The sequence below is a fragment of the Oryctolagus cuniculus genome, chromosome 3, assembly GCF_051225735.1.
Source record: "Oryctolagus cuniculus isolate XC-2025 breed Fujian yellow rabbit chromosome 3, ASM5122573v1, whole genome shotgun sequence".
NCBI classification, from domain to species: domain Eukaryota; kingdom Metazoa; phylum Chordata; class Mammalia; order Lagomorpha; family Leporidae; genus Oryctolagus; species Oryctolagus cuniculus.
The window spans coordinates 144,996,162-145,022,679 of record NC_142869.1 but is presented as its reverse complement, the minus strand read 5'-3'; the positions used below and the strand labels follow the sequence as shown (position 1 = coordinate 145,022,679).

Below are 26,518 nucleotides of genomic sequence, written 5' to 3'. Positions count from 1 at the left end.
TTTCCAAACCTAGAGAAGAATGCAGGGGGTAGGGTGGGGAACAGTACAGGATGGGAGATGGAACTGATCTCTTGAAAGAAGTCAAGGGTGACAAGAAATCTAAAAATGGCTGATGCTTATGTCCTTGTTCCATCAACTAGTACATTCCAACAGGCTTACAGAACCAGAGTAGGGTGTCTCAACCTCAGTACAGTTGACAATGGGGACTGGATAATTCTCTGCTTGGGGGATAAGGGTTGCTTCCTGCGCATTTGTTGGAGACATTATAATGCCAGTGACAATTCTCCTTCTCATTTGTGACAGCTAAAAATGTCTCCAGATATTGACCAATATGGAAAAAATTCCTTTGTGACAACCAGAAATGTCTCCAAATATTGACAAATATGGGAAGGGTGCAAATTGACTGCCATTGAAAACTGCTATATCAGAATCATCTGCAGTTAGAAATAATGTCTTGTAGAGTTAATAGAAAGTCCCAATAGGAGAATCATAACATTGATCCATTATGAGTAGAGCCATGCCAGGTATAACTGACTGAAACATGTACATTTGCTATTTGATATTACTGAGCCAATTAAGAAATGAAGCATCTGATGCTAAGATATCAAGTGACCATGTGGCTAAGCATACCTACAATGATGTGCATTGCATAAGACCCACCAAGTCATGAATTTGGATTACTTAGTAGGAATCCATTGTTTAGTGGGAGTATAACATCTGAGGTATGCAAAACCATGGCCACAGAGCACAAGTGAACTGCTTACTCAGGTGGCTTAGTCACCAAGGCTCTCTCCTTAGCTGACCATGTAACCAGGCAACAAAGGGGAAAAGGCCAAGCAAGGATTACATGTCAGGTAAAAATATATGATGTAAAATTATGGGTATGAGCTAAAAATAAACTATTCCTCTTTCATATCCCTACCTAAAGATGGAACTGATAGAATGTGAGGGAAAATCCTTCCAACTGGGGGAGCTATGGTAATTGCACCTACTTATCCACTTTGTGTGGAAAAAAAAGTATACTTATGGATAGTTGTGAATGCATTGGCTGGATGTTGTGGGTCCCTGAAATAAACTGATTAAAAGGTCAGGGACAAAGAGTTCTGAGGAATGTACCTGCTGAGGATTTTTATCTCATTTATATTATAAGATTTAATCCTATGCTTTTATGGTAATGAACATGTACCATAAAAGAGCTGTAAGTACCCAAGAGGCAGACACACCTGGTCAATTGATGTCTACCCAGCCTGTCAGGGGATCCCCATTGCCAGACCAATGGATTCACAAGTGGAATAGCATGGGTTCCCAGATGGAGACTATGGATGGGCCTGACAGTGTGGCCTCCTACTCACCAATGCTGTTGTGACCATCTCTGTCCAATGTCCTATCTACAAGCAATAAAAATCAGATGACACCCCCTCTCCCAGATAGCAAAATTTCTTGAGGAGATCAGCCAGTTACTTTTCAACAAGTTTATTTCAGTGGACTCTGTCCATCCTAGAAAGCACAGCCTTTCTTTTTGACTGGCACCAACACAGATTTACCCTTCCTACCCTATTGTGGAAATTACAGAATATTTAATCCATTGGCTCTTGTCATGATAGAGAAACCTAAAATGGATAGCAGAGAAGGAAGGTTATGACTAACCATTGCAGTCTTGAGACCAACAGCACTGACAGGAGCTGTAGTTTATTTCACTAAACTTACTATAAATTTCCCGAGGAGAAAGAGTAACCGGATGCAGTGGAGGCACTAGACAAAGAGGAGACTGTAAGGAAAGCCCAGACACATGGCCCCAGGTGCATCCTTTGAGGCCCAGAAATCACTGACACGGTCACAGCTTACACTTATTCAGAAATCATACTCACCCAAAAGGATCTCACCCAAAATAGCACCCTTTTGCCAGTGCACATTCAGTGTCTGGTTCTTGCAAGGGTTCAAATGGTCCGGTCTTCCTGCCTGGTTTCAGTATATATCAAAATAACAATCTCAGCACCAGAGCTCCCCATGCAGGGCTGGCTGATTTCTCTGTTCCAGTTGCTTTGCAGCTCAGCTTCTCCCATACCAGTGTCACTTCACTGGCTCACATGCATTCTTCCAGATGACATTTCCAATAAAATCTCTCAATCATGTGTTCATATTCAAGCCCATTTCCAGAGGGCTTAATCTAATACAATGGCATTTTCAGTGAGGTCTTCCGAGTACACGTTACTAAAACTTCCAACCCCTAGACTTCTCCATCATTACATACTCTATATGCTATACTCTTCTTACTTGTGTATTTCATAGCATGCTTTATCATCTACAATTCTATAAATTTACATATTTGGTTTATTGTCTCTGTGAACTTCCTCATCTCCCCCCATCACACACACACACACACACACACACACACACACACACAAAGTTTAAGTTCTGGGACGGAATGCATCTGAGTATTTTGTTTACTGATTTATCTCCCATGCCTGGCACATGACAGGAGACTAACTGCTGCATAAATAAACTCCTGCAATTCCACAGTTGATATTTTCCACTTGCAAGCTCTTAGAAAGGAGAATAATGCATTTCCTAGATGCAGCAGAGACCTGTCAAACACTCTATTATCCACCCACCAGTCACCGTTTATTTCTATAAGTTTCTTCTATCTGCAGTCAGTCAGCTTAGAGCCTGCAGACAGAAAAGAAGACCTGGAGTGCACAGGCACAGGAAAGTGTGCTGCCCACTGCAATCTACCTCCAGTTAATGACCAGCAGCAGACCCCGCTTAGGATTTGGAGAGGAAGGAATCATGCAGTGCTTATAGAGGGTATGAAGTGAGGGGAAGAGCACAAGCATTATGCTCTTTTGTAAAGAATGGATAGTATGGGGAAACCACATGCCTGGGAGAAAGACATTCTTAGTAAGGACAAAAGCATGAATGAAAACCAAGATGGATGCCTAACTAGGAGAGAGACAAAAACAAGAAACAACAAAAACACCTCTGCCAAAATAGAGAATGCAGTCTGAAAAATACTGAGAAATGCATGTGGATAAGTTAAGTAGCGCTGACTAGACTACTGAGTATATGGCAGCAGCAGTACGATAGAAGACAGTCATCAGCAGGGAGCCACTGACTTTTTGTTTTTCAGTAAGAAAATAGTAATGGCGAGCATTGGGTTGGGGCAACTCCGCCTGGCCCAGTCCAACAAGACTGAGCGAGGGCAGAGACTGGAATCTGGAAGCTTTAGTAAGAGGTTGTTACAATAAGCAAAAATGAAGTGACTAAGGACAGAGATAGAAAGGAGTTAGTAATGCTACCATATTTAGTAGATGTATTTTACAAATCTTACAATAGACAGAACTGGGGACAGGAGGAGGCACTCTGGGAACCAACTGTGCCTGCCATTCAATCATTATTATACATATAATCATATCCTGGTCCACAAAGAAGAGTGCCCGGAACCAGTAAAGGTAGAAACCACCTCCAATAGAAGTATATATCCATACTGCCCATTAAGACATAAAAGTTTGGGGGCCGGTGCCGTGGCTCACTTGGTTAATCCTCTGCCTGCGGCACCGACATCCCATATGGATGCCGGGTTCTGGTCCTGGCTGCTCCTCTTCTGGTACAGCTCTCCGCTGTGGCCCAGGAAGGCAGTGGAGGATGGCCTGGGTGCTTGGGCCCCTGCACGCGCATGGGAGACTGGGAGGGGGCACCTGGCTCCTGGCTTCGGATCAGTACAGCGCCGGCCGCAGCGGCCATTTGGGGAGTGAGCCGACGGAAGGAGGACCTTTCTCTCTGTCTCTCTCTCTCACTGTCTATAACTCTACCTGTCAAAAAAAAAAAAAAGACATAAAAGCTTATAACACTGACAGTGTAACTTACTGCATCATCTGCATGCACTAACTTGAAACAGCAAGTGTCCCTCCACTCCCTCAAGACTGAAAGATTGCTCTTAAGAAATCCCAAAAGCCATGAGCTCTCTGGAGGAAATACCATACTCAGAGCTCCCAGAAGTGCACATTTGAGTACCATTAGCAAAGGAGAGATGGTTTGCCTCAAATTTCTTGGGAATATACAAGTGTGAAGGTCATTGCTAAGGCAGCAAGGGCTCAAACCACCCAGGAACACCGTGCTTGAAATCAACACCACTTATAAGATATGGAAACAAAATAAAGAATAACACAGTTGACAGCTTGTCTTGACAATTCCCAGCAGGAGCTAAGCCACTGAAGCTCTGAAGTCACAGGAATCAGCTACATGGAACATTCCCCAGGGAAACCCAATCTGATGATTGTAGAAATACAGATAATTAATATTGGCAAAAGAGACATTAAAAATCATGGACTGCAAACTGATTATTTGAAGCATGTTTCTTCCAGTGTATGTTGAATTGCAAGTGTTCAGCAGTAATCAATCAAACTTTTTCAAAGCTAATACCCCCTTCTGAAGATTTCACAGAGACCCCAACCAAATACAGCAAGAGGTAGATTCTTTGTACCATCTCGGATGGCAGCATTTCAATGACTTCAGGAATTGAAGGATTCTCTCTATGTATTCAACCTCAAGTCAGTTTTCCTTCGTGTATGACACTGCCAAAAGATGATTTCAGGCAGGAAAGCAACACAAAAAAATAAGAATTGAAAAGCAACGATTTATTAAAAGTCATTTTCAATGATTATTACAAAATACCACACCCTTCCAACACAATCTCTTTTTGCATTCTAGTTAGTAATGCAACTAGGAAGCCTTAGCAAAGCACCTGCCCTCTCAAAACCAGGGTACATTTTCCACAAAAAAAAAAAAAGGAGTATGTTTACATTTGAATGCAAATTGTGTCATCTATCCCACCAGCCTATTGCTGCTTTAGAACATAGAAGAATCCTATATCCAGGGAACCATGTATATTTCATTTCTATTTAAAAGCATAGGCAAAAGAAGACTTAATGTTCTGCTAAGTACTAACAGTAGACTATGAATTCGTAGGTGTGCTTAAATAAACTGAGCCAAGCAAATCTCATTCCTTTCAGGCCTTTTGTATTTGCAAAAGTAATGCCAAAAGATTTGCACCCATTTTTGCATTCCTACCTTTCTGCATCTTTCTGTGAGCAAAATGTGGCTTTGGGAGGGATGAAATCCAAGAAGTTTTGACTATGTTTATGTGTCTTCAGCATAATTTTTAAATATGGAAAAGTAAACAAAGCAGGAATATGTATTTAATCTGGCAGCCTATTTCCTTATTGTATGAACATGCAAAAACCCACCTGTTCAAACTTTGCACATGATCCCACAAGCACAGTACTGACAGCTTGATGGCCTGGCTGTATTTTAGCATTTTGTAGTTCAGCACCTTCACAAATCCTAAAATGCACATTGAAAGACTTATCTCTCCCACAGGTAACCAAATCTGTTTGTTTATAAGGAAAATGGTGATTTTCTATCTAATATGTGTTTTATGGTACATATAAATAAAATAAAAAATGAATTTCAACTTTTTAAAAAACCTGTGCAATATAATATTTGCCCACAAACCTGCAGATTTTCAGGGAGTATGTGATATCTGCTGGGGTGGTTGAAAACTATAATACATATTTAGATGTGTTTATGGTTGTTACTTTTCAGGATGAGCCAAATTACCCACTGTTTCAAAGCACACTGGCTTTTATTCCCTGGGTACCAAATCAATACCAATCCTTCCAGCACTGCAGCTGTTGCCTAATGGCCCCAAAGAGTTAATGTGCTGCCTGCATAGAACACATTTGGGTGTCTACACAAAGTGGGCCCTCAATTAGTGTTGACGGATTGACTTTCTCACAGGCAGTAAAAGCTCAATTTATAGAAATGGATCCCATGAGATTAAAAGCAATCATTTCAGAAAATTGTGTGTTGAATTCTATGTTTGTAATAATACAATATCTATGAATAAAAGAACTATATGTATTTTTCCCATTGTTCTAAGAATGGAGTTTTCTAATTCACTGTTAGATTGTAAGACATTCCCAAGGATTTTAAGTTATAATTCACACATAGGAAGACCACAAAATTTGGATAATTTCACAAAAGTATTCTGATTATGATATAGGAGTGCTTATGAAGAATCTTAAGAGCCAAATATCTGAAGACACAAGCACCATCGACTTTCAGTGAGAATGAATGATTTGATTGCTCACTGCTGGTCATATTGATTGTGTAGATTTTTTACAACGTCCTACGTTATCTTAGGCTCTTGCTAAGGAAGATCTTCATGTTTGTGAAGATGTGCCAGAAGTTACCATTTAATTTGGAAGCATAATTAATTTCCTCTTCAGGATCCAGCATGGCTGGATGGTTTCAGTCCTGGATCAGGTGACAGATCAGAGAGCATCCTCTTAGTCAAAGCAGAATTTTATGACGGAGGGAATGGGCTGTTGGGTACCTCGGCAGACATTACTCTGGCATCCTGCGTCCAGGCCAGAGCTGTGCTCTACATTAGAAAAACTTTGAGCAAATAAAGCCACAAGTATCTTAACGCTGCAGAATGGGAAGTGGAATTAGCTCAGAGAGCAAGGAGTCAGCCAAAAGATCCAAGGAACTGGAGAAAAAGCTCCAAGAAGATGCTGAGCGAGATGCACGAACTGTAAAGTTGCTACTATTAGGTAACAGGTTCTTTTTAATTTTTGCTTTCAAAAATCTGTTTTCCTTCAACTGTGTGTTTACTTTCTTCAAAGTTTAATTTCAAATGTATTACTGTGAAGATTTATTATGAAAATGTGCACTTTATAAATATTTCATAATAATTTTCTGTTTATTATTTCATTACATTTTTATTAAGGAAAGAGATGAATATTTACTAGATGACTCAATTTCTCTGTCAACAATATGATTTACTCTTAGTAAAAAGAAACATTATATATTTGTTATTTTATTGCACCCTGATCATTCCCTGAATGCCATTTTCTAATACTGAAAACAGCTCTCTAATTATGTTATAAAGAACTGTATTATTTGTTTGAGCAGAAATGCTCCATTGTTTTACATCAAAGTTAATATGTTGTTTATTTACTTGTGATGGTAAAATCAATAAGTCTCAAGTTACTTAGATAGTATTCATAAAGTACCTTTATTTATGGTAATAACATGATTCAGACTCCCAAGTGCTGCCTGTGATATTATATGTACTCGTGACAAATACTCCATTTAAATCCTTCTACAGCATTTATAATAGTTATCCTATTCAGGAATTGTCTTTTCTATTTTTTTCCTTCTGTTTTACCACAACTATAAGTTCAATAAGTGATCAAGTAGTCAAAAGAATCAAACTAACCAGAATGCTAAACATTTTCATAAAACATTTAACCTGCCGTGGTACTAAAACAGGCATGCTTTTGCAATAAAATAAATTCTTGCAGAAAGCACAAACTTTAATTAAATTAGAATAGTGTATTTTCCCTGATCTTAGTTATACATATACACAAAAGCACTTCATTTTATTTCAGAGTTGTGAATCTCACACAACAAATTGCCCCATTTCTGAGTGCTCCTTAGCTATGCCAATTTGCTCCCAGTGGCAAAAATGAACAACTGTAGAATCCCCAGCACTTGCTCCTCAAAGGAAAGGGTATGTTCTCCTGTTGATACACAGGTCCTGTGGCCGCACACATGCCCCTAGCATTTGTAGGCTCCCAGCTGGAGTTTAGGGACTTAGAAAGATATTGGGATCAGAGCTTACAGAATCAGCAAATGTGCTTTCTTTAACACTTCAGAGAAGTCTCAAAGGCTCTGATCAAGAGTGAAAATAAAGTAGATATAGATAAAACAAACAAAAGGCATGAGGCAAAGCCAAGCACATCTACAAGAGCCTTTTATATTCTTTTATACTAAGAACAGTGGTTCAAGAGTGGTGAGGAAATACATTAAGAATTCTTGTGTTTGAACAAAATTTTGCAAGAATAACATGGATTCTCATATTCTAATTATCTTTCTTTTCACATTTTCCTTATTATTTCATAAAAATAAAAATAGAAATCCAAAAAGTAGGGAGGCTAATGCTACAATTCAAAGGAAAATGTCATTAAATATGCCCAAAGCAATGACTCTTGAGATGAGTATATTAGAATAGCTGGTCCCTTGGAGATTTGATTGTGGAGAGAATAGGTTAAAGAATATGTACACATAACCCAAAATACATAATGCATAGCCAAAAACTGAGTCAAAATATGCAGTGTAATGATAAAGGAACTGGATTTTTTCCTGAAACTTTGGATTGAGATTCAGAATATTTATCTAGGCTTCCAGAATCAGAAAATTTGCAGCGAATGATATTGGCCCAATTTATTATAGAAAATACTGTCAGATGAAGCAAGAACCACACCAACTATTTTCGATTTAGGTGGTAGGTTCTGACAAGAAGAAAGAGCAACATTGTACCAGAGATCTAGAAGAATCATATAGAACTATATGTTCTACTTTCCCAAGATGATCACTGTTTTGTATATCCAGTTTCAACATTATCATATAGTACGCTTACATTTTTTTGGTTCCAACAATATATGTGTTAAAATTCTCAGTCACATGTTTCCTGAATACAAAATGAATCAAATCCTCTTTAATATTTCCTATTTCAGCCAAATATTTTCCCTTCTGGACTCTACTTGACGTCCATGTGTGATAATGATTCAATCATGAGATTCAAAACAGCGAAGGCCTTCAGTGATTCTGCTTCATTGTCATTTTGAACTTGAACTAATGCTCTCTACACTCTCATTTTTAGTTCCAATTTGGCCATAAATGTATATCTGAACCTTTCCACTCCCACACTCAAGTCACCTCACCAATGGAATCTATTTAATCTGCCCCACTATTGAAACAATGTCCTGTCTCACCATTGTGGTCGAAACACCAGTTATTAAGTCTGCCAGTGAGTGTATGTCTCATAGGACAAATCAGTTTAATCTTGGTAGTTATCAATTTCTGAATATGGTCCTACATTTACAAAAATGAAAAATCTAGAAACAGCTTCAGCACAATACATTCTTTACAGTGATCCTCATTACCTGACGAATGTCTGGGTGCTTAGACACAACACACCAGCTTTCTAAACTCAATGTGTATACACAAGATTTCACTGACTCCAAAGAGCTATCAGATTGCTACTTTCCAGATAAAAGACCCTCTTGCACAGGTTCCTTTCTTATGGCATCTTTTAGGTCTTCGGTAAAATTAAAGGATAGATGTCACACCTGTGTTTTTCACAAGGAGCAGGCTTCTAGGAAAATCCAAAAGTGATTAATTTATTACTGGTACATTGGATAACTACTATCAGACAATAATGTCATATGCTTTAAAAGAGTTCACTTCAATAAGATAAACAAATTCTACTGAGTAAAAGGCACATCTTCATAAATGTCCTAAGCTAGTTTTCAGTCTTCATACATGTTGTATTAAATTATATCCATTCAAGGTAAACACCTGTCCCATAACTGTGGGGTCTATGTGGGTTATGTTTCCATTTTTCCAATGATTTCTCTCCTTATGCCTTTTGATTCACAATTAAGTTTGAGTGAATTCACGTTTTTACATATTTGTATTTTCACAAATTTTCATCATGTGAGCTGGTTAGATTCACAGCCCCTGGAAAGTTTAGGGGAACAAATTATCTTTATTTTGTATCATATTCAAAACATTTTGTGCCACATATCTCATATAGTTAATATTCATTCTATAATACTCAGATACAAAACTGTAATTAGCTTTTAGCCAGGACTTTGTAGCACCATGATGGGAAGTTAATCATGGGTCTTCTCTACTAGTTCTAAATCTTTCATTCTGAATTCTCAATGTGCTATATTGCAAAGATCACATCATTATTTCCAATTGAGCCATCTGAGTTTATTGTTTTAAAATATCATTGATTATCTAGTTCTTAGAAACAGAAATTTGGATTAAGTTTAGAGAGCAAAGGAAAACTACTCTAAATGTGTTTCTAGGGGCCGGCGCCATGGCTCACTTGGCTAATCCTCCACCTGTGGCGCCGGCATCCCATATTGGGGCCAGTTCTAGTCCCGGTTGCTCTTCTTCCACTCCATCTCTCTGCTGTGGCCCAGGAGAGCAGTAGAGGATGGCCCAAGTGCTTGGGCTCCTGCACCCACATAGGAGACCAGGAGGAAGCACCTGGCTCCTGGCTGCGGATTGGTGCAGCTCCATGAAACAATTAAATTGAATGCCATGGCAACCATTTGGGGGGTGAACCAATGGAAGGAAGACCTTTCTCTCTCTCTCTCATTGTCTATAACTCTACCTGTCAAATAAATTTTTAAAAAGTGCTTATATTTATTGCAGCTAATCAGCATTTTCAAATATCCCAAATTGTCCCACATTTCAACAAATGAGTATTTTGCAAGGCAGTAAGTTTTTGTAGTGTTGCAGTAGGAAGATTTTAGTGACAATGACATTATCTAAAATCCTGTAAAATCTCACTGGGATTAAACATGACAATAGGTCTGCTCTGATTTCATCATCATTTAAAAAAAATCATCTATTATTTTTCACTTTATGTTTCTGTGTGGGAGCAAACTGTTGAAATCCATACTTGATGTATACTAAGCTGATCTTCTGTATATTAAGATAATCAAAAATGAATCTTGATGTGAATGGAAGGGGAGAGGGAGTGGGAAAGGGGAGGGATGTGGGTGGGAGGGACGGTATGGGGGGGAAGCCATTGTAATCCATAAGTCGTACTTTGGAAATTTATATGCATTAAATAAAAGTTAAAAAAAAATCAAGCTTACACAGCATAATCAGTTACATAGTTTTAACCACATAGCAGAGTGAAGGCAATGCAACTTAAAACTAGTGCAGCAAAAATGGTTTTTAAGTCATTTAAGGTCAAACTGATTTGTCAATATTTTTATCAAGTGTTATGTATTTTTATTACTTCTAAGAGTGATTTTGAGCTAGCTAATATCCTCAGAGAAATGACAGACTTTAGAATATGTTGTGAAGTATAAAAATTCAGACAGATGTGGGTTTTTTCTTTTGCATAGTAGATTCTCAATTCTGAAATATATGTCAATTAATGCATAGACTTTTCTTCCTCTGTCTTCCATGTATATAGAGCTAACAGACAAGAAGACATAACACTCAAGTTATATCAAAGTTCTTATTGATATTCTGGGTGTTTTTATTTTAAATAGGGCTTTATTTTTCTCCTTGAAGAAAATCTCTAGGTATGAGTGGGAGAGACTGGAGAGGACTCATAGATATTCCTGAGTCACTGGCTAAATTATAAATTCACCAGATATAAGAAAATCTGGTTCCACCAGCACAGTCAAGGCCTGTCCGACAGTGTGATCAGATGAATGGACTCCCTGGAAAAATTATGTTAAGATTAACCAGTAAATCTCTCCTAATCATCAGTGACAAGAGAAGAATCCTACAAACAACATGGAAGACATACTCTCAAATGATATTGCTAATTTTTAGTTTTGTTTCATTTGCCAGATTAAAACCTTTCTTCACCTCTTCCAACAATAATGTATTTTATTGTAAAATGTTAAAAGATAATTTATTTTATAGTTCTAAATGTATCCAATTTTCTGGATACATGAATATTTTTAGTACATAAAAATGGTTAAAATTATTGTTCAATGATGTGGAGAAAAAAGTTCTACTTCTATAGTTTCAAATTTTCTCCAGAGTACAGCATAACAATTCAAGATTTCCAGAGGCAAACAACAAATATTTATAATGTCTCATTTATTTTTAAAGAGTTCCAGAAGGCAATTTAAAATGTTTTACTATAATGTCTCTTTTCTAATAGCCACAATGCACTTAGACAACTGTTTTGCATATATTTGGTTTTTAAATTTATCTTAATTGATCAGCACACCTTAAATACAGACTCATAAATTGCTTACATTAATGATGCAAGTCATTTACTAAAGCAGTCCATATCCAGGCAAATAATGCTATTTACTAATGAGAGTGAAAAATCTTGGCTTGCTGACAATGATTCTTATTCATTTTGATTTAACAGAACCTCTCTGGAAATATCACAGGATGTCTTTCTATGTATCTTTTTTCATTCAATCCCTGGATTATTAATTCCAGAGTAACACTGTACCTTAAAAACATATATAATCAACACAGCAGTTAGCAAGTTATGTACCCTCCCATTGTATTAGAAAAGAAGTGAATAGTGAAACATTTGATAGTGGGAAGATGCCATACTATGTTGTATATATAAAAAAAAAAAAATACTCCTCCACTTAACATACTAGACTTAGGATAGGTATTTGATGTAGTGGTTAAGTAGGTACTTGGGACACTCCCACTCCATGTCAGAGTGCTTGGGTAAGAGGCCCACCTCTGCTCCAAGTTACAGCTTCCTGTTAGTGCACAACCTGGTAGGAAGTAGGTTCAAGAACTTGGGTTCCTGACACCATGTGGTAGATCCAGATTCAGTTCCTGACCCCTGACTCCACCTGGGCTGGCCCCGCTGGTTGTAGGCATTTGGAGAGTGACCTAATAGTTAAAAGATCTCTGTCTCTCTGATTTTCAAATAAATAAGATGGATGGATACATTTTTAAAAATTAAGCCTTGCAGCCCTCAGCACTGACCTAATCCAATCTTCCTATAAACTTCAAATATCCTTCATTCCCAGGTGTTGCAGAATCAAGTAAGATATCATTTTCACTTTATGGATGACCAATTTATATTTTCAGCTTTACTTGACCCAATAAATCTCAGTATCCCATGGAAATACTCCCAAAAGCCACTATTCCTGCATTCCTAACTGCACTTTGATCTCAAAGTTCCTCCTTCCCATGTCAGCTCAGATGACCACTAGTGTACAAAAAAATAGTGACTAATACATCATCTCCAAATTTCACTGAATACGAGTTTTAAGGAAGTGGCACCCCATTTGCATTGAAAATGAAAGTTAGCCTTTGTGCTATAAATTCTATCTTCTGTATAACAATTTTGCTCCAATGATTTTGGTGTCTCATGCCATTCTCAAAACACACTACCAGTCCCTTTCCCTTGATGGAAAAAGATGATATTTTCCTTTAGTCTACCAACCACTTTGACTCCATAACACCCCTAGAATAAGAACTATGTTTTAAAGTGTTATTTGTAAGTATTAAAATGGTTCTCAGAATAGGCCATGCTTGCTGCTTCTATTTTCTTACCTTCTCTGTCATCTCCAGTTCATTGAAATCTGGCTTGTATGTTCTATGATGCACTAAAAATCCACATCTCACGATACCCTGGTAATTCACAAAACTCACGCCTCAATAACTTTGGGCTTCTCTCCTTTCTGGCTTCTGTAACACTGCAAAGTCCCATCATTTTTTAATATTCCCTTTGTTTCTCACTTCATTAAGGCTTGCTTCTCTTTCCATTCCTAAGAGGATTCCCCCACAATGATTTGTCCTTCAACCTTCAACCTTCCATAATCCATCTATGTGCTGTTTTGAGGACCTCATGAGAGATCTTGACCCATAGGTCTCTAAAACTCTTGTTCAGTGTCTTGATTCACATTTATACAAGGCTAGTGTCTGTCAATGGCCTGCCTGCACTTTGGGAGACTTCACAACTATTTCTCAAGTTTATTTTGCTGCCCACTCATCCCCAAACTTTCTGTTTTCCGTGTTCCCTATCCTATTATATCAACGTGATAGTTCACTCTTCTTTAGCCCTTTTGTGACTATTATCAGCCCATTGGCAAGTCAATGTTGTCATAACATTTGGTTTTGACTCTGTAATGCAATAAACCTTGTATTTCTCTTTGTCCACACTTTCTGCTGTTTCCTTAATCTACCAGAAAACCTTATGATATGGATACCATTTTCATTATACCAAAGGAAGGAAAATGAGGACTGAGAAGACAATTTGGTTTCCTTAAGGCCAAAAATTAGCTTACAGCAAAGTCTGTTTTTTTATTTTTTTCTGTGTCAGTTTTAAACTAATCCCTGAATCCTAAGTTGTGTGAGAACAGAGAATACATTTGGTTTTGCTCTTCCTTGAATCCTTGTGACTTGGCACAAGAAAATGTGCATTCTTGATGAATGGAAGAATGACACTATTGGAACCTAAATTATTCCTATGAGTTGTTGGCAGTGACTCTATCTTTATCTTGTAGAAATGGAACTAGAAAAGACCCATATATGTTATCTCTAAGGAATTTGCTTTTCATATGAAGTCTACAGGAAGTATTAAAAGGTTTTTAAGTGTGTAAAGTGAAAATGATAATAATTAGCTTCTTTTTCTTTCTGTCAAAAACTTCCGTGGGTATACTATGGGACTAAGAACTTTACAAGGAGAATTGAAGTAACTTGTAGTTAGAAAATTATCACTAATGTAAGGGCTTGACATGATTCTGGAATAAGGCAGAAGTCACAATCTTGGAAGTTAGATTTGAGGGACATAAAGAGACAGAAGCAAGAGATGCTGGTAGCTGGGTGTATGTGAGTGTTCCATGGAAGGAATGATTACGGGTGGAACTGGGTGTAGTGCTTATTTTATACATCAGCATGTGAAATGCAGGACAAATTTGAGCCTCAGGAAGAAGGGAAAGGGGTAATAATTGGGACTTTAGAACTATGATTTTTTTTTTTTTTTTTAGCACTGAGTGGAGATGTCGATCTAATTTGTGGGTCTGGAAATGAGAAAGGAAAAACTCAAGTGAGAATCATGCATTTGATGTGTTTCATCTGTGCTTTCTTTCTTCATGTCTTCCCTGTTTCAGACATCCAGTGTGTATAGGCAAATCACATAATGAACCAAGGAATTTTTTTGAGACACTAACTTTCATTAAGATTATATTCACAGCTATTTCCACAACTAATGAACACTTAGACAAGCACCTATCCATCTCCTGTAGTAAGATTGTGTGGAAAATATCATACAATTCTATTTTTAGCATCTTCCTTATTTGGTGTAAACTGTATGTTAGTAAGACAAGAAGGATGACACATGATGGTATCTTCAGAAACTTCATGGAAATGCAGATTACAAAAAAACTAGGTCTGCATTTCAAAATCTTTTGGCCCAAAAAATCTTTTAATTTCATTTTTCCACAAACCCTTGTATGTGTTAAAATCCTTCTCAGAATTCAAAAGGACTCATATGGCATTTTTAAAACCACTTTGTTGAGGTATGATTGATATACCAAAAGCTGTGCATAATTATACAACTTGATACACACATGAAGCAATTACTATAATCTATTTCATAAATGTATACACCACCACCAAGATTTTCTTCCTGACCTCTTTTATTATTATTATTTAATGGTGAGAACACTTATAAGATCCATCCTTTTAGCCAATTTTTCAGTATACAGTTCAGTACTGCTAATTTAGGCACCATAAATACTACCATTTTTTTTAGTATAAAATTGGAAGTTAGAGTAGAGTATATAAGTGAAGAACCATTAAAAAGACAAGACATAGTCACAAAATTCTTTCTTATAAATGGAACATACTTAGATAGTTTGGTGAAGAATTTAACAAATTCATGATGCTTATAATGATGGTGATTATTCTATCTATAATAAAATCAGATGATATGGATATCATTTTCATTATAACAAAAGAAGGAAAATGAGAGCTGAGAACACAATTTGATTTCCTAAGATCAAAAATTAGTTTAAAGCAAAGTCTTTTAATTTTATATTGTCAGTTTTAAATTAATCCCTGCACTCTAAGTTGTATGAGAAATTAGTACTCAGTTTTACTAACAGTCGTGGAAATATATCTGACACCAATTACTCATGACATGATGCACTGAAAAGCCACAACATTGCTGATATATGTATGCTAAAATATTCACATTGAATTAGATCATAGGGCTCCTGCAGATTGTATAAGAAAATGATCATGGGCTTCAGAGAAATGCAAATGTCAAGAAAACAAAATATCGAGGACTGAGCCGCGGAAGCCGAGCCGAGGGACGGAGCTGCGCGCAAGTGCTCGAAGGGGAGTGCAACAGCGGGGAGACTTGGGAAGTCCAGGGCTCCGAGTCCACACATCGGCGCTGGAAGGGGAGCAGACCTGCGTGGAGAGCGTGGGAGCCCACAGTTCGGGACGTCAGCGGCAGACTCAACACACCAGCGCTGGAACGCGAGGTGAGCCGAACCTCAATAACCCGAGACACCGGCAGGCAAGCGGAGAGAGGAGACTAGAGGGAACGACCCCCGGGGCGGGGGGGACTTCACCAAGCTAACTGGAAGAGAGAGAGAGGGAAAAAAAAAAAAAAGGTGACTGGTATGGACACGGGTTTCTCTCTCTCCGCTCACCTCTCAAGGGCGAGCAAGACAAAGAGCAGGCGCCATCTTGGACATACGTCATAAGCAGAGCGACCTCAGGTCTGCACCGGCCCTGAGCCTAGCAGTAAAACCTGACTCTGGGTGGGGCGAATTAACAGGAGATTAGGACTTAGTAAATTTATGGTGCTACTGAACTGAGACTGTGAAAAAAGAGACGGTGGGGGAGAGAACTCACGGAATTCACGTGAGCACTCTCCAGAGACGCTACAATTCCGTAACTTTGGCAACCCAGTGGGAGACTGAAGGAGAATTTGAGCGCACTCTAAGGGCCGAACAGATTCCCTGTGTGGTCCTTGGGAAAGAGCTTCTGATCTCTGGCTCCTGTGGGTATATCATTTGCCTGCTAACTACCTCCAACTTTGTTCAGCTGTGCAGAATAACTTCCCTGTTGAATCAAAAAAAAAAGAGAGAGAGAGAGAGACAGAGAGAGAGGTTTACCACGCCTAACCTGGGAGTGTCACCTTTGGCACACCAAACAGAGCTCTCAGGCCACACCCATCTCAAGCCCTAAGGCTCCATCAAAAACAGATAGTCCACTTAATCTAGAGTCATAGTATAACAAGAAAAAGCACCACAGTGAAGAAACCAAATATCTCCAATATGACAAATAACAAACGCAAAAACCAAGGTAATAAAAACAAGGAAGTCACCATGAAGCCCTCAAATGAAAAAGACACCCCAATTCAAGATTATGAGGATGATGACATAGAAGAAATGCAAGAAGCAGATCTCAAAAAATTGATAAGAACATTAAGAAGTTCTCAAAAACAAATTCTTGAACTACAGAAATCCTTAATGGACAAGATAGAAAATCTCTCTCGTGAAAATGAAATATTAAGGAGGAATCAAAATGAAACGAAACAACTAGTACAACAGGAAACTGGGATAGTGACTGAAGTGAAGAATTCAATAGATCAAATGAAAAACACAATAGAGAGCCTTACAAACAGAATGGGTGAAGCAGAAGAGAGAATATCGGACTTAGAAGACAGAGAACAGGAAAGGATACAGTCAGACCAAAGAAAGGAAGAGGAAATTAGGAATCTAAAACATATTGTCGGGAATCTTCAGGATACTATTAAAAAACCCAACATTCGGGTTCTAGGAGTTCCTGAAGGCATGGAGAGGGAGAAAGGATTAGAAGGCCTTTTTAGTGAGATATTAGCAGAAAATTTCCCAGGTTTGGAGAAGGACAGAGAAATCCTAGTACAGGAAGCTCACAGAACCCCTAATAAACACGACCAAAAGAGACCCTCACCACGGCACGTTGTAATTAAACTCTCCACAGTGAAACATAAAGAAAAGATCCTAAAATGTGCAAGAGAGAAACGTCAGATTACTCTCAGAGGATCTCCAATCAGACTCACAGCTGACTTCTCATCAGAAACTCTACAAGCTAGGAGGGAATGGCAAGATATAGCCCAGGTACTAAGAGAGAACAACTGCCAGCCCAGAATATTATATCCTGCAAAGCTATCATTTGTGAATGAAGGTGAAATAAAGACTTTTCATAACAAACAGAAATTGAAAGAATTTGTTGCCACTCGTCCAGCCCTGCAAAAGATGCTTAAAGATGTGTTACACACAGAAACAAAGAAACACGGTCATCAATATGAAAGAAGGTAAAGGAAGGAAACCAAGGAAGGAAAGCTCACAGCAAAAGATCACAGGGAATTCAAAGCATATATTAGAACTTATCTTTGGCAAATGGCAGGGCAAAGTTACCACTTATCATTAGTCACATTGAACGTGAATGGCCTGAACTGTCCAGTTAAAAGACACCGTTTGGCTGATTGGGTTAAAAAACAAAACCCATCTATTTGCTGCCTACAAGAAACACATCTTTCCAACAAAGATCCATACAGACTGAAAGTGAAAGGCTGGAAAAAGATATACCATGCCAACAGAAATGAAAAAAGAGCAGGCGTAGCCATCTTAATATCAGACACCATAAACTTTACCACAAAAACCATTAAGAGAGACAAAGAGGGACACTACATAATGATTAAGGGATCAATTCAACAGGAAGATATAACAATTATCAATGTATATGCACCTAACTACAGGGCACCGGTTTATCTAAAAGATTTGTTAACGGACTTAAAGGGAGACTTAGACCCCAATACAATAGTACTGGGGGACTTCAATACTCCACTCTCAGAAATAGACAGATCAATAGGACAGAAGATCAACAAGGATACAGTAGATTTAAACGACACTATAGCCCAAATGGATCTAACAGATATATACAGAACTTTCAATCCTACAGCTAAAGATTATACATTCTTCTCAGCAGTACATGGAACCTTCTCTAGGATTGACCACATACTAGGCCATAAAGCAAGTCTCAGCAAATTCAAAAGAATTAGAATCATACCATGCAGCTTCTCAGACCATAAAGGAATGAAGTTGGAAATGAACAACTCAGGAATCCCTAGAGCATACGCAAACACATGGAGATTGAACAACATGCTCCTGAATGAACAATGGGTCATAGAAGAAATCAAAAGAGAAATCAAAAACTTTCTGGAAGTAAATGAGGATAACAGCACAACATACCAAAACTTATGGGACGCAGCAAAAGCAGTGTTAAGAGGAAAGTTTATATCAATAGGTGCCTACATCAAGAAATTGGAAAGGCACCAAATAGATGAGCTTTCTATTCACCTCAAGGATCTAGAAAACCTACAGCAAACCAGACCCAAATCTAGTAGGAGAAGAGAAATAATTAAAATCAGAGAAGAAATCAACAGGATTGAATCAAGAAAAACATTACAAAAAATCAGCCAAACGAGGAGCTGGTTTTTTGAAAAAATAAACAAAATTGACACCCCATTGGCCCAACTAACTAAAAAAAGAAGAGAAAAGACCCAAATCAATAAAATCAGAGATGAAAAAGGAAATGTAACAACAGACACCACAGAAATAAAAAGAATCATCAGAAATTACTACAAGGACTTGTATGCCAGCAAACAGGGAAACCTATCAGAAATGGATAGATTCCTGGACACATGCAACCTACCTAAATTGAACCAGGAAGACATCGAAAACCTAAACAGACCCATAACTGAGACAGAAATTGAAACAGTAATAAAGGCCCTCCCAACAAAGAAAAGCCCAGGACCAGATGGATTCACTGCTGAATTCTACCAGACATTTAAAGAAGAACTAACTCCAATTCTTCTCAAACTATTCAGAACAATTGAAGAAGAGGGAATCCTCCCAAATTCTTTCTATGAAGCCAGCATCACCTTAATTCCTAAGCCGGGAAAAGATACAGCACTGAAAGAGAATTACAGACCAATATCCCTGATGAACATAGATGCAAAAATCCTCAATAAAATTCTCGCCAATAGAATGCAACAACACATCAGAAAGATCATCCACCCAGACCAAGTGGGATTTATCCCTGGTATGCAGGGATGGTTTAATGTGCGCAAGACAATCAATGTGATACACCACATTAACAGACTGCAGAAGAAAAACCATATGATTATCTCAATAGATGCCGAGAAAGCATTTGATAAAATACAACACCCGTTCATGATGAAAACTCTAAGCAAACTGGGTTTGGAAGGAACATTCCTCAATACAATCAAAGCAATCTATGAAAAACCCACAGCCAACATCCTATTGAATGGGGAAAAGTTGGAAGCATTTCCACTGAGATCTGGGACCAGACAGGGATGTCCACTCTCACCACTGCTATTCAATATAGTTCTGGAGGTTCTAGCCAGAGCTATTAGGCAAGAAAAAGAAATTAAAGGGATACAAATTGGGAAGGAAGAACTCAAACTATCCCTCTTTGCAGATGACATGATTCTTTATTTAGGGGACCCAAAGAACTCTACCAAGAGACTATTGGAACTCATAGAAGAGTTTGGCAAAGTAGCAGGGTATAAAATCAATGCACAAAAATCAACAGCCTTTGTATACACAGACAATGCCATGGCTGAGGAAGAACTTCTAAGATCAATCCCATTCACAATAGCTACAAAAACAATCAAATACCTTGGAATAAACTTAACCAAGGACGTTAAAGATCTCTACGATGAAAATTACAAAACCTTAGAGAAAGAAATAGAAGAGGATACCAAGAAATGGAAAAATCTTCCATGCTCATGGATTGGAAGAATCAATATCATCAAAATGTCCATTCTCCCAAAAGCAATTTATAGATTCAATGCAATACCAATCAAGATACCGAAGACCTTCTTCTCAGATCTGGAAAAATTGGTGCTGAAATTTATATGGAGGCACAAGAGACCTCGAATAGCTAAAGCAATCTTGTACAACAAAAACAAAGCCGGAGGCATCACAATACCAGATTTCAGGACATACTACAGGGCAGTTGTAATCAAAACAGCATGGTACTGGTACAGAAACAGATGGATAGACCAATGGAACAGAATTGAAACACCAGAAATCAACCCAAACATCTACAGCCAACTTATATTTGATCAAGGATCTAAAACTAATTCCTTGAGCAAGGACAGTCTATTCAATAAATGGTGCTGGGAAAATTGGATTTCCACGTGCAGAATCATGAAGCAAGACCCCTACCTTACACCTTACACAAAAATCCACTCAACATGGATTAAAGACCTAAATCTACGACCTGACACCATCAAGTTACTAGAGAACATTGGAGAAACCCTTCAAGATATTGGCACAGGCAAAGAGTTTCTGGAAAAGACCCGGGAGGCACAGGCAGTCAAAGCCAAAATTAACTATTGGGATTGCATCAAATTGAGAAGTTTCTGTAGTGCAAAAGAAACAGTCAGGAGAGTGAAGAGACAACCGTCAGAATGGGAAAAAATATTTGCAAACTATGCAACAGATAAAGGGTTAATAACCAGAATCTACAAAGAGATCAAGAAACTCCACAAAAACAAAACCAACAACCCAATTAAGAGATGGGCCAAGGACCTCAATAGACATTTTTCAAAAGAGGAAATCCAAATGGCCAACAGGCACATGAAAAAATGTTCAAGGTCATTAGCAATCAGAGAAATGCAAATCAAAACCACAATGAGGTTCCACCTCACCCCGGTTAGAATGGCTCACATTCAGAAATCTACCAACAACAGATGCTGGCGAGGATGTGGGGAAAAAGGGACACTAACCCACTGTTGGTGGGAATGCAAACTGGTCAAGCCACTATGGAAATCAGTCTGGAGATTCCTCAGAAACCTGAAGATAACCCTACCGTTCGACCCAGCCATCCCACTCCTTGGAATTTACCCAAAGGAATTTAAATTGGCAAACAAAAAAGCGGTCTGCAGCCTAATGTTTATTGCAGCACAATTCACAATAGCTAAGACCTGGAACCAACCTAAATGCCCATCAACGGTAGACTGGATAAAGAAATTATGGGATATGTACTCTTTAGAATACTATACTGCAGTAAGAAACAACGAAATCCAGTCATTTGCAACAAAATGGAGGAATCTGGAACACATCATGCTGAGTGAAATAAGCCAGTCCCAAAGGGACAAATACCATATGTTCTCCCTGATCGGTGACAACTGACTGAACACCAAAAAGGAAACTTGTTGAAGTGAAAGGGACACTATGGGAAACGGTGACTTGATCAGCATAGCCCTGACTGTTAATGAACAACTTAATACATTATCCCTCTTAGTAGTTTTTTTGTCTGTTCTACTTAATATGACTGATTTAATTCTGTAATTAATACACAGTTATTCTTAAGTGTTGAAATTTAACTGAATTGTGATCCCTGTTAAACATAAGAGTAGGAATAAGAGAGGGAAGAGATATATAATTTGGGACATGCTCAAGCTGACTTGCCCCAAATGGTAGAGTTAGAAACATACCAGGGGATTCCAATTTAATCCCATCAAGGTGGCATGTACCAATGCCATCTCACTAGTCCAAGTGATCAATTTCAGTTCGCAATTGATCATAATGAAAGGACTAAGAGTCAAAGGGAGCACATAAGCAAGTCTAGTACCTGCTAACACTAACCGATAGAATAAATAAAGGGGAGAGTGATCCAACATGGGAAGTGAGATACTCAGCAGACTCATAGAATGGCAGATGCCCTAAATAGCACTCTGGCCTCAGAATCAGCCCTAAAGGCACTCGGATCTGGCTGAAAAGCCCATGAGAGTATTTCAGGCATGGAAAGCCAAGACACTCTGGCAAAAGATCTCTGTGAGTGAGATCTCAGTGGAAAGAACAGGTCTTCAAAGAAGGAGGTACCTTTCTCTGAAGGGAGGAGAGAACCTCCACTTTGACTATGACCTTGTCTAAACAAGATAAGAGTCGGAGAACTCAAGGGGCTTCCATAGCCTTAGAAACTCATGACTGGAGCATAGGGAGATTACTGATGCCATAGACAGGAGTGTCAATTGGTAAAGTCAACAACAGGAGTCACTATGCACTTACTCCTCATGTAGGATCTCTGTCCTTAATGTGCTGTGCATTGAGATTTAATGCTATAATGAGTACTCAAATAATATATTTCACTTTGTGTTTCTATGGGGGTGCAAACTGTTGAAATCTTTACTTAATGCATACTAAACTGATCCTCTGTAAAAAAAAAAAAAAAAAAAAAAAAAAGAAAAGAAAAGAAACTATCAACTCCCAACTTGACTCTCACTGGGATTAAACATGACAATAGGTCTGATCTGATTTCATCATCATTAAAAAAAAAATCATCTATTATTTTTCACTTTATGTTTCTGTGTGGGAGCAAACTGTTGAAAGCCTTACTTAATGTATACTAAGCTGATCTTCTGTATATTAAGATAATCGAAAATGAATCTTGATGTGAATGGAAGGGGAGAGGGAGTGGGAAAGGGGAGGGTTGTGGGTGGGAGGGACAGTATGGGGGGGAAGCCATTGTAATCCATAAATCGTACTTTGGAAATTTATATTCATTATATAAAAGTTAAAAAAAATAAAAAATAAATAAAAAATTAAAAAAAAAAAAAAAAAAAAGAAAAAAAAAAAGAAAACAAAATATCAGGGCCGGTGCTAATCCCGGCTGCTCCTCTTCTGATCCAGCTCTCTGCTATGGCCTGGGAAAGCAGTAGAAGACCACCCAAGCCCTTGGGCCCCTGCACCCACGTGAGAGACCCAGAAGAAGCTCCTGGCTTCAGATCGGCGCAGTTCTGGCCGTCACGGCCAATTGGGGAATGAACCAGCAGATGGAAGACCTCTCTGTCTCTCCTCTCTATGTGTAACTCTGACTCTCAAGTAAAAAATAAATAAATAAATCTTTAAAAAAAAGAAAAGAAAATAATATTACAAGGGAAATATTCTAAATTAATAGTTTAAATATCTGGACAACAAAGCAAATGTGGCAGGCTTGATTGGACCTTGAGTCCAGGAAAAAAAAATGGTAAGAATGAAAAACCTTTTTTTGAAATAATTGAAAAATTTGAATAGTGACAGAGAGAGAGGGAGAGAGAGAGGGGGAGGGAGACTATTTGACACCCTTGGGGATTACTATGAAAAATTTTAGGAATGAAAATAGTATTATAGTTTTGTTTCTTTTCTTCTTAGAAGACACATTTTAAAATACAGATGGGTTGGCACCGTGGCTCACTTGGCTAATCCTCTGCCTGAGGCACCAGCACCCTGGGTTCTAGTCCCAGTTGGGGCACCGGATTCTGTCCCGGTTGCTCCCTTCCAGGCCAGCTCTCTGCTGTGGCCCGGGAGGGCAGGGGAGGATGGCCCAAGTACTTGGGCCCTGCACTCGCATGAGAGACCAGGAGGAAGCACCTGGCTCCTGGCTTTGGATTGGCACAGTAATTGGCTGTAACAGCTGGCTGTAGATTCCACTTGGGGGGTGAACCAACAGAAAAAGGAAGACCTTTCTTTCTGTCTCTCTCTCACTGTCTAACTCTGCCTGTCAAAAAAAAAAAAAAATTGATGGGGAAAGTAACTGATAAATTTTGAAAGATTCAAGAAAACAAAACTTATGAAAATGAGTGCCTATATATATGTATAATTCCATATATATATATGTGTGTGTGTGTGTGTGTGTGTGTATGAAAAGTAAGTGAATAGGACAAAGCATCAATAATTGGTAAAGGATATAAAATACAGGTTTCTAAAATACCATTTTCTCAAGCTTCTGTAGGTTGTTTTAACATAGCAAAATAAAGCATCCAGGAAAAATAAACAAACTTTGTATCATCATTCTCTGGAAAAAGAAAATGTACCAATGTATCAGCATATTCATTCCAATTGCTTTACAAATGAATTCTATCAAGTAGCCCAATGACAGTTCATTAAAAACTACATAAACTATTTTAGAAAATGTTGTTCATTATTTGATAACTCTTGACAATAAAAATAAAATTTGACAAAGATAATGACAGGCCAATCTTTCTCACAGCATAGGTACAAAAACCAAAGCAAATATTGATAAATTGATGCCAAAACATGTCAAATTTAAACAAAAAGGAGGGTTGGATGAGGTATTATCCCAAGAATGCGTGGTTGAAATACTCTCAGAATATAAATTAACACTATATAAAATTATATTAAAGGAGAAAAATCATAATTATGTTGTAAGTATAAACTTTAATGAATTTTTTTAAAAATTCAACCATTCCTGGTAAAAACATACTTATCAAGTTAAAAATATTAGTGAATTCCCTTAACCTACAAACAGTATGTACAGGAAATTTCAGTAATCACCACACTTGATGACGAACATTGGACATTGTTGACCTCGGACAGTGAACAAGGGCTTATCACGATTAATGGGTTTCCTGTTAAGAGAATAGACTCCAGGTTGGGATATACACGTTATCCTGCCCTTGACCTTCTCTTCAACACTCTTTATCAGAGATTTGAGTGAAGGTGGGTAAGGCATACATTTCAAAGTTGAGTAAGATTATTCTAGAAGGACAGAGAGGCAACATAAAGTCAACTGGCAGAAACACTTGCCCCAAAAAGACAAAATAGAATTTAATAAATATCTTTTTTGAGGTCCATAATCAATTATATACATAAATGTGAAAAAAGTAGAACAAATTTAAGTGCTGCAAGTTCAATGTAGATTTTAAAAAATGTGATAAAACTACAAAGTCAAAAACAAAGAAGGCAAACTAGCCATGGTCTCTATCAAGAAGAGTATTTTGTGTAAAAACAAGCAAACCGAGATTGCATCCTGATCCTCTTATATCAGAACATGAGTGCAGTTCATAAATCTAAAAACTAAAGCACAAGAAGACAGTATTTCAGAAGAACATTGACTCTTACAAGAGATGTGATATAGGGGCTAAGAGTTTTAAAATCATATTCCACATATAAGGATTAAAAGAATGGAACATATTATACTTGAACAGTTTCTTTAAAAAGACATGAGCACATTCTTCAGATAACAGAAAATGTTGCAAGATCACTATAACCATATTTTAGTTTAGAATATGTTCTAGGTAATTTATATCTGTAATTTAATCTTCCAAAGCCTCATGAGGTAGATATTAATAGCCAAATTTTATAAAAGATGAAACTGACACTCAGAGAGATTAATCAAGATACCTACTGAATGTCACAAATTAGTGCAAGCCCATATCTATTTGTTCACAAAACCTGAGCTTGTCTATTCCATTTTCCCACCAGGAGAACAGACTATTTGAAAGGCCTCTGAATGGAAGAGAGAGGGAATTTTACTATCGCTCTATAAGGAGGAGGAATAATGAGTATAAAAAAATTAAGTAGGTTCAAAAAAAGTCAGTGCTAAAAATTCTTCATTACAACAGTCTACCAGTGAATGATAAACTGACACCAGGATACCAGTACATCTATGACAGTGTACTGTTTCATAATAATTTTTAAAAAGTGCATCCTAAGAATTTATAAAATAAATGCTGAAACCATTTTAATAATGACATTATTAGTGCATACCTAAAAAGAAAGTAATGTAACATAGTATTAATTTGGAAGTCAGGAGATGTAGTTTCTTTGTGTTAAGATGAATCTGGAATTTAGGATGATTATTTTAATCTTTGCTAGACTCTTTTATGCATAGCATGAAAGGCTGTGCACAGCTGACTTATTTCTAAGGTCTCTTTCCAATGTACAATTCTATGATTTCAACACGTCCTGCAAAATTATCTCAGGTACGATTATAAATTAAAGGTTTTAACCTCATTTTACCTGTTTTAACACTTGTATGTACCAAATGAACAAGTAAACCTTTTGTGTGTTCAATTGAAGTTCATTTCCAGGTGTAACTATTGGGC

The 26,518-nt window shown here is 37.8% G+C and overlaps 2 protein-coding genes across 13 annotated transcripts in view; one reads left to right on the top strand and one right to left on the bottom strand.

The window, feature by feature from the left end:
* GNAT3 (G protein subunit alpha transducin 3) overlaps nt 1-26,518 on the top strand; it is an 83,878-nt gene that overhangs the window by 14,927 nt on the left and 42,433 nt on the right. For 3 of the 8 annotated variants that reach the window (XM_089328503.1, XM_089328501.1, XM_089328502.1), the window contains one exon: nt 15,804-23,164. The exons of 3 other annotated variants lie outside the window; for them this stretch is intronic. In XM_089328503.1, the coding sequence (XP_089184629.1) occupies nt 17,997-21,821 (3,825 nt within the window). In that variant the 5' untranslated portion in view covers nt 15,804-17,996 and the 3' untranslated portion in view covers nt 21,822-23,164. Of the gene's footprint in view, nt 1-292; nt 6,615-15,803; nt 23,165-26,518 lie in introns of those variants that run through there. 2 more of the 8 variants (XM_089328504.1, XM_002712017.5) reach the window with 2 other exon arrangements.
* CD36 (CD36 molecule (CD36 blood group)) overlaps nt 1-26,518 on the bottom strand; it is a 233,588-nt gene that overhangs the window by 172,225 nt on the left and 34,845 nt on the right. The window lies entirely within an intron of this gene.